The following is a 14,740-nucleotide window of genomic DNA, read 5'->3' as shown; positions in this document are numbered from 1 at the left end:
TGTGTTTCTGGTGCTTGTTAGGTACAAGTGATGGATATCAGGTATGTCCCTGGTGCTTGTTAGGTACAAGTGATGGATATCAGGTATGTTCCTAGTGCTTGTTAGGTACAAGTGATGGATATCAGGTATGTTCCTAGTGCTTGTTAGGTACAAGTGATGGATATCAGGTATGTCCCTAGTGCTTGTTAGGTACAAGCGATGGATATCAGGTATGTCCCTAGTGCTTGTTAGGTACAAGTGATGGATATCAGGTATGTTCCTAGTGCATGTTAGGTACAAGTGATGGATATCAGGTATGTTCCTAGTGCTTGTTAGGTACAAGTGATGGATATCAGGTATGTCCCTAGTGCTTGTTAGGTACAAGTCATGGATATCAGGTATGTCCCTAGTGCTTGTTAGGTACAAGTGATGGATATCAGGTATGTTCCTAGTGCTTGTTAGGTACAAGTGATGGATATCAGGTATGTCCCTAGTGCTTGTTAGGTACAATGATGGATATCAGGTATGTTCCTAGTGCTTGTTAGGTACAAGTGATGGATATCAGGTATGTTCCTAGTGCTTGTTAGGTACAATGATGGATATCAGGTATGTTCCTAGTGCTTGTTAGGTACAAGTGATGGATATCAGGTATGTTCCTAGTGCTTGTTAGGTACAAGTGATGAATATCAGGTATGTCCCTAGTGCTTGTTAGGTACAAGCGATGGATATCAGGTATGTCCCTAGTGCTTGTTACGTACAAGTGATGGATATCAGGTATGTTCCTAGTGCATGTTAGGTACAAGTGATGGATATCAGGTATGTTCCTAGTGCTTGTTAGGTACAAGTGATGGATATCAGGTATGTTCCTAGTGCTTGTTAGGTACAAGTGATGGATATCAGGTATGTCCCTAGTGCTTGTTAGGTACAAGTGATGGATATTAGGTATGTCCCTAGTGCTTGTTAAGTACAATTGATGGATATCAGGTATGTCCCTAGTGCTTGTTAGGTACAAGTGATGGATATCAGGTATGTTTCTGGTGCTTGTTAGGTGCAAGTGATGGATATCAGGTATGTTTCTGGTGCTTGTTAGGTACAAGTGATGGATATCAGGTGTGTTTCTGGTGCTTGTTAGGTACAAGTGATGGATATCAGGTGTGTTTCTGGTGCTTGTTAGGTACAATGATGGATATCAGGTATGTTCCTAGTGCTTGTTAGGTACAATGATGGATATCAGGTATGTCCCTAGTGCTTGGTAGGTGCAAGTGATGGATATCAGGTATGTTCCTAGTGCTTGTTAGGTACAAGTGATGGATATTAGGTATGTTCTTAGTGCTTGTTAGGTACAAGTGATGGATATCAGGTATGTTCCTAGTGCTTGTTAGGTACAAGTGATGGATATCAGGTGTGTTTCTGGTGCTTGTTAGGTACAAGTGATGGATATCAGGTGTGTCTCTGGTGCTTGTTAGGTACAAGTGATGAATATCAGGTATGTTTATAGTGCTTGTTAGGTACAAGTGATGGATATCAGGTGTGTTTCTGGTGCTTGTTAGGTACAAGTGATGGATATCAGGTATGTTTCTGATGCTTGTTAGGTACAAGTGATGGATATCAGGTGTGTTTCTAGTGCTTGTTAGGTACAAGTGATGGATATCAGGTGTGTTTCTAGTGCTCGTTAGGTACAAGTGATGGATATCAGGTATGTCCCTAGTGCTTGTTAGGTACAAGCGATGGATATCAGGTATGTCCCTAGTGCTTGTTAGGTACAAATGATGGATATCAGGTATGTTCCTAGTGCATGTTAGGTACAAGTGATGGATATCAGGTATGTTCCTAGTGCTTGTTAGGTACAAGTGATGGATATCAGGTATGTCCCTAGTGCTTGTTAGGTACAAGTCATGGATATCAGGTATGTCCCTAGTGCTTGTTAGCTACAAGTCATGGATATCAGGTATGTTCCTAGTGCTTGTTAGGTACAAGTGATGGATATCAGATATGTCCCTAGTGCTTGTTAGGTACAATGATGGATATCAGGTATGTTCCTAGTGCTTGTTAGGTACAAGTGATGGATATCAGGTATGTTCCTAGTGCTTGTTAGGTACAATGATGGATATCAGGTATGTTCCTAGTGCTTGTTAGGTACAAGTGATGGATATCAGGTATGTTCCTAGTGCTTGTTAGGTACAAGTGATGGATATCAGGTATGTCCCTAGTGCTTGTTAGGTACAAGCGATGGATATCAGGTATGTCCCTAGTGCTTGTTACGTACAAGTGATGGATATCAGGTATGTTCCTAGTGCATGTTAGGTACAAGTGATGGATATCAGGTATGTCCCTAGTGCTTGTTAGGTACAAGCGATGGATATCAGGTATGTCCCTAGTGCTTGTTACGTACAAGTGATGGATATCAGGTATGTTCCTAGTGCTTGTTAGGTACAAGCGATGGATATCAGGTATGTCCCTAGTGCTTGTTACGTACAAGTGATGGATATCAGGTATGTTCCTAGTGCTTGTTAGGTACAAGTGATGGATATCAGGTATGTTCCTAGTGCTTGTTAGGTACAAGTGATGGATATCAGGTATGTCCCTAGTGCTTGTTAGGTACAAGTGATGGATATTAGGTATGTTCCTAGTGCTTGTTAAGTACAATTGATGGATATCAGGTATGTCCCTAGTGCTTGTTAGGTACAAGTGATGGATATCAGGTATGTTTCTGGTGCTTGTTAGGTGCAAGTGATGGATATCAGGTATGTTTCTGGTGCTTGTTAGGTACAAGTGATGGATATCAGGTGTGTTTCTGGTGCTTGTTAGGTACAAGTGATGGATATCAGGTGTGTTTCTGGTGCTTGTTAGGTACAAGTGACGGATATCAGGTGTGTTTCTGGTGCTTGTTAGGTACAATGATGGATATCAGGTATGTTCCTAGTGCTTGTTAGGTACAATGATGGATATCAGGTATGTCCCTAGTGCTTGGTAGGTGCAAGTGATGGATATCAGGTATGTTCCTAGTGCTTGTTAGGTACAAGTGATGGATATTAGGTATGTTCTTAGTGCTTGTTAGGTACAAGTGATGGATATCAGGTATGTTCCTAGTGCTTGTTAGGTACAAGAGAAGGATATCAGGTATGTTTCTGGTGCTTGTTAGGTACAAGTGATGGATATCAGGTGTGTCTCTGGTGCTTGTTAGGTACAAGTGATGAATATCAGGTATGTTTATAGTGCTTGTTAGGTACAAGTGATGGATATCAGGTATGTTTCTGGTGCTTGTTAGGTACAAGTGATGGATATCAGGTATGTTTCTGATGCTTGTTAGGTACAAGTGATGGATATCAGGTGTGTTTCTAGTGCTTGTTAGGTACAAGTGATGGATATCAGGTGTGTTTCTAGTGCTTGTTAGGTACAAGTGATGGATATCAGGTTTGTTTCTAGTGCTTGTTAGGTACAAGTGATGGATATCAGTTATGTTTATGGTGCTTGTTAGGTACAAGTGATGGATATCAGTTATGTTTATGGTGCTTGTTAGGTACAAGTGATGGATATCAGGTCTGTTTATGGTGCTTGTTAGGTACAAGTGATGGATATCAGGTATGTTCCTAGTGCTTGTTAGGTACAAGTGATGGTACAAGTGATGGATATCAGGTATGTTTCTGATGCTTGTTAGGTACAAGTGATGGATATCAGGTGTGCTTCTAGTGCTTGTTAGGTACAAGTGATGGATATCAGGTGTGTTTCTAGTGCTTGTTAGGTACAAGTGATGGATATCAGGTGTGTTTCTAGTGCTTGTTAGGTACAAGTGATGGATATCAGGTATGTTTATGGTGCTTGTTAGGTACAAGTGATGGATATCAGGTCTGTTTATGGTGCTTGTTAGGTACAAGTGATGGATATCAGGTATGTTCCTAGTGCTTGTTAGGTACAAGTGATGGATATCAGGTATGTTACTGGTGCTTGTTAGGTACAAGTGATGGATATCAGGTATGTTTCTGGTGCTTGTTAGGTACAAGTGATGGATATCAGGTATGTTCCTAGTGCTTGTTAGGTACAAGTGATGGATATCAGGTATGTTCCTAGTGCTTGTTAGGTACAAGTGATGGATATCAGGTGTGGTTCTGGTGCTTGTTAGGTACAAGTGATGGATATCAGGTGTGTTTCTAGTGCTTGTTAGGTACAAGTCATGGATATCAGGTGTGTTTCTGGTGCTTGTTAGGTACAAGTGATGGATATAAGGTATGTTCCTAGTGCTTGTTAGGTACACGTGATGGATATCAGGTAAGTTCCTAGTGCTTGTTAGGTACAAGTGATGGATATCAGATGTGTTTATGGTGCTTGTTAGGTACAAGTGATGGATATCAGGTGTGTTTCTAGTGCTTGTTAGGTACATGTGATTGAATGTGTGTGGGTGAGGCCTTAGGATTAGGGTCTCTTGCAGCTGTAATTAGCAGGACAAGACTATTGTGATTAGTTTTGTGATGTGCTGCAGCTGGAAGATCTTTAAATTGAAAGTAGATGATGTCAGGAGAGGTGGGTATCTGAGTATCACATCCAAAGAGTCAGAATAGGGTTGCTACAAACACTGGATGACTGGTAGATGACGAGGAATGGACAGGAGTCAAACAGCGGCACATCTACAAATCTCTGCTTTAAAGGGACACAAAACCCAATTTTTTTCTTTCACAATCCAAATAGAATATTCATTTTTAAATGACTTTCCAATTTACTTCTATTATCTAATTTGCTTAATTCCATTGATATCCCTTTTTAAAAAGCATACCTAGGTAGGTGCAGAAGCAGGGAGATAGCTGGTGATTGGTGGCTGTGCATATATGCCTCCTTTCATTGGCTTACTGCTGTGTCCAGCTAGCTCCCAGTAGTGCATTGCTGCTCCTTCAATTAAGGATACCAAGAGAATGAAGCAAAATTGAGCAAAGTAAATTGGAAAGTTTTTTAAAAATGTATGTTCTATCTGAATCATAAAATTTAAAAATTGGGTTTCGTGTTCCTTTAAACTTCAGTCAAGAATTTTTAATTTTTTTTTGTTCACAACTTGGCAGGAAACTGCTAATAATACTCTTTTATCCCTTAGCTGCCAGTAACTCGCATAGAGCAGAGATTTTACCCCACTCAGCTGTCATCTTGGAAATCCTGTCACCATATTTGTAAAATGACAGTTGCTACTTGTTGGTTATGTATTTATTTATTTCTTGAAAAGGGACATTTAGAAGGACATTAAATCATTTTTTTCTTTCTTTCATGATTGAGATAGAGAATACCATTTTAAACAACATTCCAATTTACTTCTATTATCTAATTTGCTTCATTCTGTAGATATCCTTTGTTGAAGAAATAGCAATGCACATGGGTGAGCCAATCACACGAGGCATCTATGTGCCGCTACTAATCAGCAGCTACTGAGCCTACCTAGATATGCTTTTCAGAAACGGATATCAAGAGAATGAAGCAAATTAGTTAATAGAAGTAAATTAGAAAGTTGTTTAAAATTGCATGCTCTATCTAAATCACGAAAGAAAAAAAAATGGGGTTCATGTCCCTTTAAGTATCCACACTTCTGCATCCATTTTACGGAGCAGGCCATTTGAAATCTTAGAGTTTCCTGCTAAATATGGGACACCTGGCATCTGTGGATGAGAATGAATATGGTGTGTTGTGAAGACGTCATTAGGTAGTAAAGAGGATTGCACGATTAACAGAGAATATCTTCCAGATAATAAAAGCAGAAATGATTTGTTTGTCTTTTAGATTGCCTTTGTAGGCCGCTTATTCTACTTGACTATATATGGTTTGCAAAGGATAAAGCAGAAATGTATTGTAATCATCTGTTGCATGATAGATACTTTATCACATTATAGGCGGGATGGTGATACCACTCATGCGCACAATAACTTGCCATGCCTCATGTGACATAGTCATTTCACACTGCGCACACACAAAATGATGTTTGTGAATTCTACATGAATATTTACCTGACTGTTATTCTCCAAGATTAATAAATGCTGGTGATTGACCGCCACAAAACACGGGGAGGTAACTCCGGGCTCGCTGATCCTTTTCACCATAAACACACTATATTCAAACAGGGGGAGCCCTGCTACTGTTTCTGTGGGAGACAAAGGGGAGAATCCAAATCATATTGGACCTGTGCTAGAAGAGATGTCTTGCTAATCCGCCTTCACCATGATCATGATCTACGACACAGGTGTGTATGGTTTAACCCAAGCCACTTACCCAGAAAACGGGTCTTGACCTGCAGTGGACTCATGTTCTGGGTTTCCCTCAACGCTTGCATGAGATTTTGCTGCACTGACTGAAGGTTCACTCGGTTTAGCACATTGCTGGGAATATATTCCTGGAGTTCCTGCCTGTGACAGCAGAGGAGGGGAGAGTTACTGCTGTCATAAAAAAGTTCTCAGAGTCTATTCCCTGACCTGAAATCATAACCTCTACTGGTAATTTTTTTCTTTTAGGGGAAAAACTTTCATTAAGATTATTTTTTAATCCTTTAATAAGACTGAATGGTTTATTTGTATCTTATCACCTCTCTCCAAGCTTTAAATATTATAGATGTGCAGTCAAGAAATTTTCGTTTTGGATGAAATCTTCTTTACGAATATTCAGGGAAATTCGATTCTCCGAATATTCGGTGGCTACACTATTTGATATTAGTTTAATTTAAAATGAAATGAATATTGAACTTTAGTTAAATATTTACATTTGTTTTTTGTTAAAACTAATGTAAATGTTTCAATCCTGTAGCTACAATACTTATCTTAATGTACTCTGGAGAGCTCACTAAGATACGTATTAACCCCTTAAAAACAAAAAAAACGAAACTAATAAATACGATTTTTGGCAGTATTTTTTTCTTTCTTTTTTTTGCGCATTAATTTGGATTTCGTGACGAAGGTGCATTTGTCTGAAAACGAATGCACATCTCTAATAAGTATTGACTCATAATCTGTCAATCAATGCTGCAACTCAACTTCAAGGGACATCATAGGAATTAAAGCCATTTTTTTCCATATCTGCATATTTTATATTAGTGAGGGAACATAACCATTTGAAAAGCATATTGAGGAAACGCTTATCTTGTTTCCTCTGCTGTGGATAAGTAGAGACATACAAATAAGTTGCTGCACTGATCAAGCAATCAATTTGTAAAATGCAGCAGGGTTGTAAGAAAAGAGGTCATGTGGGCAAAATAAATATTGAAAGTATATTGCAATTTATTTACCACAAATAATTAAAACATGACAAAATCAGTTGTGCGTTTTCTGTCCATTTAAAGGGATGGAAATGTCACATCTGAAATGTGTAGGGGTGAATTTCATTTTTAAATAGAAACATTTTTTGTAATATAAAAATGCTTCTAGTGAAAGCTATTATAATTTTTCAGAGGCATACACACATATGCTGTGAAGCCTGTGCACCACACCTTCTCAGAATGTCAGCAGAAGCTTGTATGACACAAATAGTCTTCACAGATGCAATACGCACCTTAACCAGCTCGCTGAGCAGATATCGTATTTGAATACTTGTGCACAGAGCACTCACAGTAGATGTGCTTATGCTACTGGAAACAGGGCTGGTACTATGATTTTTGGCTACACAGATGAAGACATATTTTGCCCCCCCCCCCCGAAATGATATACCCTGATGCTGCTTAACAAAATGTTCTAGTGATGAGTAAGCAGTTATAGATAACTATTTTATTTATTATAGAGCAAATTTCTACAGACATAACTTGACGGCTTCAATACTTTCTATGGGACATGAAACTATTGAGGTATAACGCTCCATCAGAAGCAGTCGATAAACGAAATTGCTTCCGACAGTATATTTATCAATTTACGACTTCGCGCAAACCTAATTACGGCTCAGGGGAAACGAATCCTCACATGGTAATCTGAATCCGCCATTATAATCATGCACATTTCAATTTTGATCTTTCTATCCCTTTAAGTGCTGCAATTCTCCGGTATCTAACTTGTGTCCGCCTGTAGATAGTTACAAGTGGTCTCACCCATAAGCATCTTACATATGCAGATTTCTACTACAGATCATTGCTAGTAGCACAAATGGTCTGAATACCGTTAACAGCAGTGACTTAATCTGCATTACCCCCCCCCCAAGCTACATGTACTGTACTACACCCACTCACTTGCTTGGGGGGCTGCTCAGCCCTTTTATTCGATGAAGAATGCCAGCCACTGTCCCTGTCTGCATCTCCAGCTTGTCCTGGGTGCTTAGTAAAAGGGCCTTGCCTCTCATGTAATCAGGGAGCACCTGTAGGGGGAGACCAATATGTCAATTACTACAGGGATGAGCTGCAATAGGATTATTAGCTGCCAGTATGAATACACTACTACATATTTACTACAGGTGCTAATAAACAGGCTGTTTTGCTGCTGGAGATGTCAGTGGGTGTACTTACCTTGCTGTGCTATTAGCATGTGCATGTAATCTGTTGTGCTGTGTGAATAAATTATTTGGTATTGTGATGGGTATAATCTTAATCTAGAAATTACACAAAATCATATTACTGTTGTGTTCTATACAAATCTGTTCACTTATTATATATTTCTGAGGTGGGGGGTAATAAAGTTCTCTTAAAAATTGCAAGAACCCCCAAAATACAACAAATGGTGAGAGGTATTCGTCATTGGTATAACAATCAGCAAGAAGGGACCTCAAATATGTCTGTGTATTGTGAAGAGCAACATAAAGGCTACCCCACACCCGATGTTGTTCCATATTCAATGGTTCTGTCACTTGGGCACATGACCCTTCCTTTCAACTGAGTCCTCTACTTTTTCAAAACAGGTCTCATTTGCCCCATTGTTGTTCTCATTAGGGTCACTTTTAAGTCCAGAGCATCATAAGAGGCACCTAGTATAAAGTATGACAATCACCTGCTATCTAAAGGGGTATGAACCCCCTTATTTAAATATGGGTAATCCCCTGCTTCATATCAGGGATATTGTGTGTATGTGTTTGGTATGCTATCTTTAGAGTATAGGGGCTTCTTTGGAGTCAATGACCCTATAAATTAAATACATTAAGTATGTGATTATTACCATGATTATAATGAAAAGGTTTTTCCTTCTTTCTATGTGGTCTCATATACCTCTGTATTTAATTAAGGGAGGATAGGGGACCCACTTCCTCTAGTCAAACACTGCACCAGTGTTTACTTGGAGAAGGCAATCACCACAGTGATCACCTAAAAAGTTATGGGGAGTTTGACCCCACATTTAAAAGAGGGGAATACCTTCTTTTACTTTCTAATGAAAGTGAGTAGCCCCACTTCCGCATCAGAAAGTACCTAGTTTCTAGTGGGCCATTTTTGACAGCGGGCTTCCTAGGGGACAAGTGACCAACTTATTTGTAAGTGGAAAATCTGCCCTCTAGCATAAAGGGGGAGAAAGATACGGGCATCCTTATAGCCCTCCCCCTAAGGTAAACAGCACTATAAGCAGTTTTTTTCATTTTAATACCATTTTACAGCAATCACTTGCACCTAACAGGCACATGCACACCTTCATATAAAAGTGCAGACTCTGTCAAATGAGTGGTTTCATGCCCCTGTAAGAAACAGGTCACTGCAAAGAGACAATAACTTTAAGTGTAGTTTAACCTGAGGGGTTCTATAACAGATCCCCTATCTCTCATGCCCTCTGCATACCTCTCAACAGTTCCCAGAGACTTTCTAGGATTGTAGGAGGTGGAACAGCAGCAAGGACAAGTGACCCTCATTTTTATAGGGCAGAGACCCCTCTTTCAGATGTGGCATTACTTACATAATTGTCATGTAGAGTGTTTTGTGGTGCCCCTATAGGTCTACCTGGGCAGAGCTTATATGTTGGTATGGTAGTACCCACCTGGTTGAAGTGCACCTGTACATATAGCTCACTGCGCCCGCTCAGAGGTGCTTTCCATGTGACTCGTCTGAATTCCAGAGATACAGAGTTGTCTGGTAGTAGGAAATCTTGGATGTAGTCTCCACCTTTCAGCGGCCGCACTACTTCACCTGCAGTGTGATGAGAGGGAGAAACTTACTGTATCTCTCAACCTAGTCCTAGACCAAACTTAGTCCTAGTCCAAACTGCCTGCTACTCACTTACCTTGACTCTTGTTGGCAAAGAGGGCAAATTCTTCCACCTCATTTGGATCAGACACGCCTATCTGTTCACAGGTTTCAGGTAGCACATCAGCTGCCACCTACCGGGGATGAAGAAATTAATACAAAGATTAAGATATTAGAAGTGGTAGGCAGCGCATACGCTATAATTGATTTTGCTTTATTGTGCTACCATTAGTGCACAACTATGATATTACAAGTTCATGGTAAAGCACGTTAACCAGAAAAGGATAAGCGTGCCCAACTTCATGCGAGCGCAGCCTATACTTTTAATGGATATTGCGACCACACTAATTTGCACTGGTATTACAAAGTTTGTAGTTTGGGCTCCAGCGAAAGCCGAAACTTCACACCTGAAGTAATTTATAAGGGTAAAAAAAAAGTTGCACAAAACACATCAAAGGCACATTTAAATAATGTATGAAACACACATATACGCTTTTTAATAAATATACTGTATATATATTTATATATCATTTTAATATTGAGTAATGTGTTTTAAAAGCGATATGGTTTATATGTGCAAATATGTATGTGCACGTGCATTTGCATATACGCACACACACACACACACATATATATATATATATATATATATATATATATATATATATATATTTATATATATATATATATATGAAGAACAATGAAATGTAAAGTATTCGTAACTCTCTTCGGGTTTAGCGCAGTTGGTCTAATGTGGTGTCGGGTTAAAGGGATAGGAAAGTCCAAATTATACTTGAATGATTCAGAAAGAGTGTGTAATTTTAAGGCACTTTTAAATTAACTTCTATTTTTTAATTGTACTTTGTTCTCTTGGTATCACTTGTTAAAAAAAAATACACGCATATCCTACCCTAGTGGGAGCTAGCTGCTGATTGGTTCCTGCACTCATTTGTCTCTTGTGATTGGCTAACTAGTTGAGTTTATCTTACTGCCAGTAGTGCAATGCTCTCCCTTCAACAAAGAATAACAAGAGAATGAAGCATATTTGATACTAGAAGTAAATTGAAAAGTTGTTAAAAATGGTATATTCTATCCAAATCATAAAAGAAGATTTTGGGGTTTCCTGTCTCTTTAACTGTTCGTTTTTTTTTTTAAACTGCATGCCCCATAGAAGTCAATGGGGAGGGACAAGAAGCGTGGTCTGGTATCCGAAGTCCTGAAGTTAACGTGCATCAGAAATGTCTAACTTTTTACCTTCAATTTGTACTATGCGTGCCGTCCACATAAAAAGTTTACTTTGAGCGCAGTTAGTGCCTGAATGAAGCAGCGCGCCACTTGTAATCCAGCCTTTAATTGGGTAGTTAGCTGAGTGTGGTTCACACAAATACTCACTGTGAAAGTTTTGATTTTGGTAGTGTATTCAATTCCACCAGGAAAGGTGACTATAAGACGTCTGGTCACCCGTCCACCCTGAGAAAGAAAATAAAAAAAAAGTAAATAAATGAGTTTCAAATTTACCACAAGCCAACCACTATGTACAACATAAGTCATAGTAAGCCGGCACTCAACGTTACCATCAGCGCCTCGAGCTCTCGCCTCGAGGGAAGGTGCCTTCTACCGTGGTACAACACCGTGCGCCGGAGGAGTTCCTGGCATGTTCGGGACATCTCTGCATAAGAAAACTGCTATTGAGTATCAAGCAAATGATTTACAGACAGGCACATTAAATTGCTGTAATGACCATAGAGCAAATGGATCGAGATACACAGTTTACTACTTTAAAGCTTCAGTCCTCTATAAAGTGGGGGATAATCCCCGCACCAGTTGCTATAATAAGTGTTCAGAGATACAGAAAAGAACAGTGCAGATTACAACTCTTAAAGAGATACGAAACCCAAATTGTTTTCATTCATGATTAGCGCTGCAGAATCTGTTGGCGCTCTACAAATAACCGATAATAATAATAATGATTCAGAACAATTTTAAACAATTTTCTAATTTACGTCTATTATCAACTGTTCTTTGTTCTGTTGGTATCTTTTGTTGAAAAGCAGAGACATATGCTTAGGAGCAGTCTGTTTCTAGAGCACTATATTGCAGCAGTTTTGCAAGAATGTTATACATAAGCAAGAGTACTATACGGCAGCACTATTTCCAGCCATGTAGTGATCCAGATGCCTGCCTAGGTATCTCTTCAACACAACATATTATGGGAATTAAACAAAATTGATAATAGAACTAAATTAGAAACTTTTTAAAAATGTTTGTGCTCTGTCTGAATCACAAATTAACATTTTTGAGTTTCATATCCCTATAAGATGATATCATCTAAGGTTCAGCAGAGACTATACTAAAAGGCGCTTGCATTTATACCGGTACTAGGCAACCAATTTCCTTGCATTTATACCGGTGCTAGGCAACCAATTTCCTTGCATATATTGATACCAATGGACCACACAATTCATGTTGTATATGTTAATTACAAAACAAAGATCCCTGGTTGTCTAGACGGGGAAACAAACAACAGAAAAAGCACAAGTCCAATTCAAGGCAAATTTATTCACAAAACATTATAGAATAAAAATACAACAAGCCTGTCAGGATATGTCCTCCTCATTTGTCTTTCAGGCAGTCCTTCTCAGGGTGACTTAAAGGGACAGTCTAGTCAAAATTAAACTTTCATGATTTAAATAGAGCATGCAATTTTTAAGCAACTTTCTAATTTACTCCTATTATCAATTTTTCTTCGTTCTCTTAGTAGCTTTATTTGAAAAAACAAGAATGTAAGCTTAGGAGCCAGCCCATTTTTGGTTTAGCGCCTGGGTAGCGCTTGCTGATTGGTGGATACAATTAGAACCAAAAATGGGTCGGCTTCTAAGCTTACATTCAAATAAAGATACCAAGAGAACAAAGAAAAATTGATGATAGGAATAAATTAGAAAGTTGCTCAAAATTTCCTGCTCTATCTGAATCATGAAAGCTCAATTTGACTAGACTATCCCTTTAACTGTCTTCTTTTTAATACTGGAGCTCTGATTCCAAATGTTCACGTTTGCCAAGAGACACAATACATACTGCTTCTAAGAAGGCCCAAGTGGCACAAAAAACCTACTCATATTGATCCGTACAGACTTTCTATACATGTCACGGACAAAACACGTGACGCGCTTCTATAGAAGCAGTACATTCTGTGGCTCCCAGAAAGTATTTGAATTTTGGAATCAGAACTGCAAAGACGCTGGTGATGAGGACATATCTTCACAGGAAGAGCATAAACTTTGTGTCATTTTTAAATTGTGAATTGGAGGTGCACCTTTTCAGTCTTCACATTTTGACATTGGACCAGGTAATCGATTCCTGGTGAATCTATATAATATTATGTATTTATATAGTTATATATACAGGTGGCCCTCGTTTTACAACGGTTCAATTTACACCATTTCAGAATAACAACCTTTTTTTCCAGTCATGTGACTGCTATTGAAAAGCATTGAGAAGCAGTGCATTTATTAAAATAGCCAGTAGGTGGAGCTGTCCGCTTGTGTTGCAGCAAAGCCAAGCAAGCGGAAATTAATCAGTTTAACCAGACCTGAGCTATAGAGCAGATTTCAAAGGAACAAGATCTTCCTGTCTATAAATCAGTCCAGATTGGAATGCATAGAAAGAACTGTTTGCAGAAAAATGCAAGTGAAGTCTGTGTTGTGTGATTATTTTATTAGGTTTATAATGCTGTTTAGCATTTAAAGTCTTCATTTCAAAGCTTTAAAAATAATGTTTTAGGTGTTACTTATGACAATTTTGAGAGGGGCCTGGAACCTATCTCCCTCACTTCCCTTTGACTTACATTATAAACTGGGTTTCAATTTACAACGGTTTCGATTTACAACCATTCCTTCTGGAACCTAACCCCGGCGTAAACTGAGGGCTACCTGTATATTGATATAACTCATTAGAGCAGTGATATTTTTTTGGTTGTTTAGTGGGGGGGTGTATGACCCCTCCATGTGAGAAATATGAGAAATATGCACAAAAACTGTAATATTGTGTTGTACCCTGGTTTGAGTCTTGACTGTCCTGCAGGTATTTGGTAACATATGGCAATAATGTTTTGGATGGCTCATAGAATCCGGTTATCAGGCTCAAGAGAAGCCAGCCACGGTTGCAGCTCTCCCTGCAAGATACCAGTAAAATGGGTTTTTAGCATATATATATATTACAGATTGGGTGATATAGTTTACAAGGCAGTATTATTTAGAAGTAGAATATAGAAAATAGACAGGTCACTGTTTAAAGAGTAAATTTCCTGCGTATTTGTTGACGTTAGGTTTTTTGGCACGTAGTCGTCATTTCCGGATGTTGGTTGGCGGCAAAAAAATGTCATTACTATTTGCGTGGTGCATCATACTTGGCACCAAATATTTTAGTTATTTTACCCCACTTCCTTTATGCTTTTGCTCTCTTTATATTCTAGACGGCTATGCTGTTTGCTTTTCTGCCTATTTAGCATATGCATTTTTTCCCATTCCTGAAACTGCTATATGAGGAAATTAGATATTTGTTAAAATGTTATTTTTTATTTTACATTTTTGCAAAGATGTCTCAGTCTGACCCTGCCTCAGAAGCTACTGTAGGAACCATGCTGCCTGAACACAATTCTACCAA

The 14,740-nt window shown here is 38.8% G+C and overlaps 1 protein-coding gene across 1 annotated transcript in view; it reads right to left on the bottom strand.

Annotated features, from left to right (window-relative positions):
* MYO15B (myosin XVB) overlaps positions 1 to 14,740 on the bottom strand; it is a 214,696-nt gene that overhangs the window by 32,821 nt on the left and 167,135 nt on the right. Inside the window, exons 36-43 of the mRNA XM_053722137.1 lie at positions 14,131 to 14,249; positions 11,653 to 11,747; positions 11,471 to 11,548; positions 10,116 to 10,212; positions 9,873 to 10,021; positions 8,153 to 8,277; positions 6,220 to 6,353; positions 5,958 to 6,091 (exon numbers count right to left, since the gene is read on the bottom strand). Coding sequence (XP_053578112.1) covers positions 5,958 to 6,091; positions 6,220 to 6,353; positions 8,153 to 8,277; positions 9,873 to 10,021; positions 10,116 to 10,212; positions 11,471 to 11,548; positions 11,653 to 11,747; positions 14,131 to 14,249 — 931 coding nt within the window. The remainder of the gene's footprint in view (positions 1 to 5,957; positions 6,092 to 6,219; positions 6,354 to 8,152; positions 8,278 to 9,872; positions 10,022 to 10,115; positions 10,213 to 11,470; positions 11,549 to 11,652; positions 11,748 to 14,130; positions 14,250 to 14,740) is intronic.

This window comes from Bombina bombina, chromosome 1 (assembly GCF_027579735.1).
Source record: "Bombina bombina isolate aBomBom1 chromosome 1, aBomBom1.pri, whole genome shotgun sequence".
NCBI classification, from domain to species: domain Eukaryota; kingdom Metazoa; phylum Chordata; class Amphibia; order Anura; family Bombinatoridae; genus Bombina; species Bombina bombina.
Note: the sequence above shows the minus strand (reverse complement) of the source record. Positions and strands in the feature narration are given on the sequence as shown.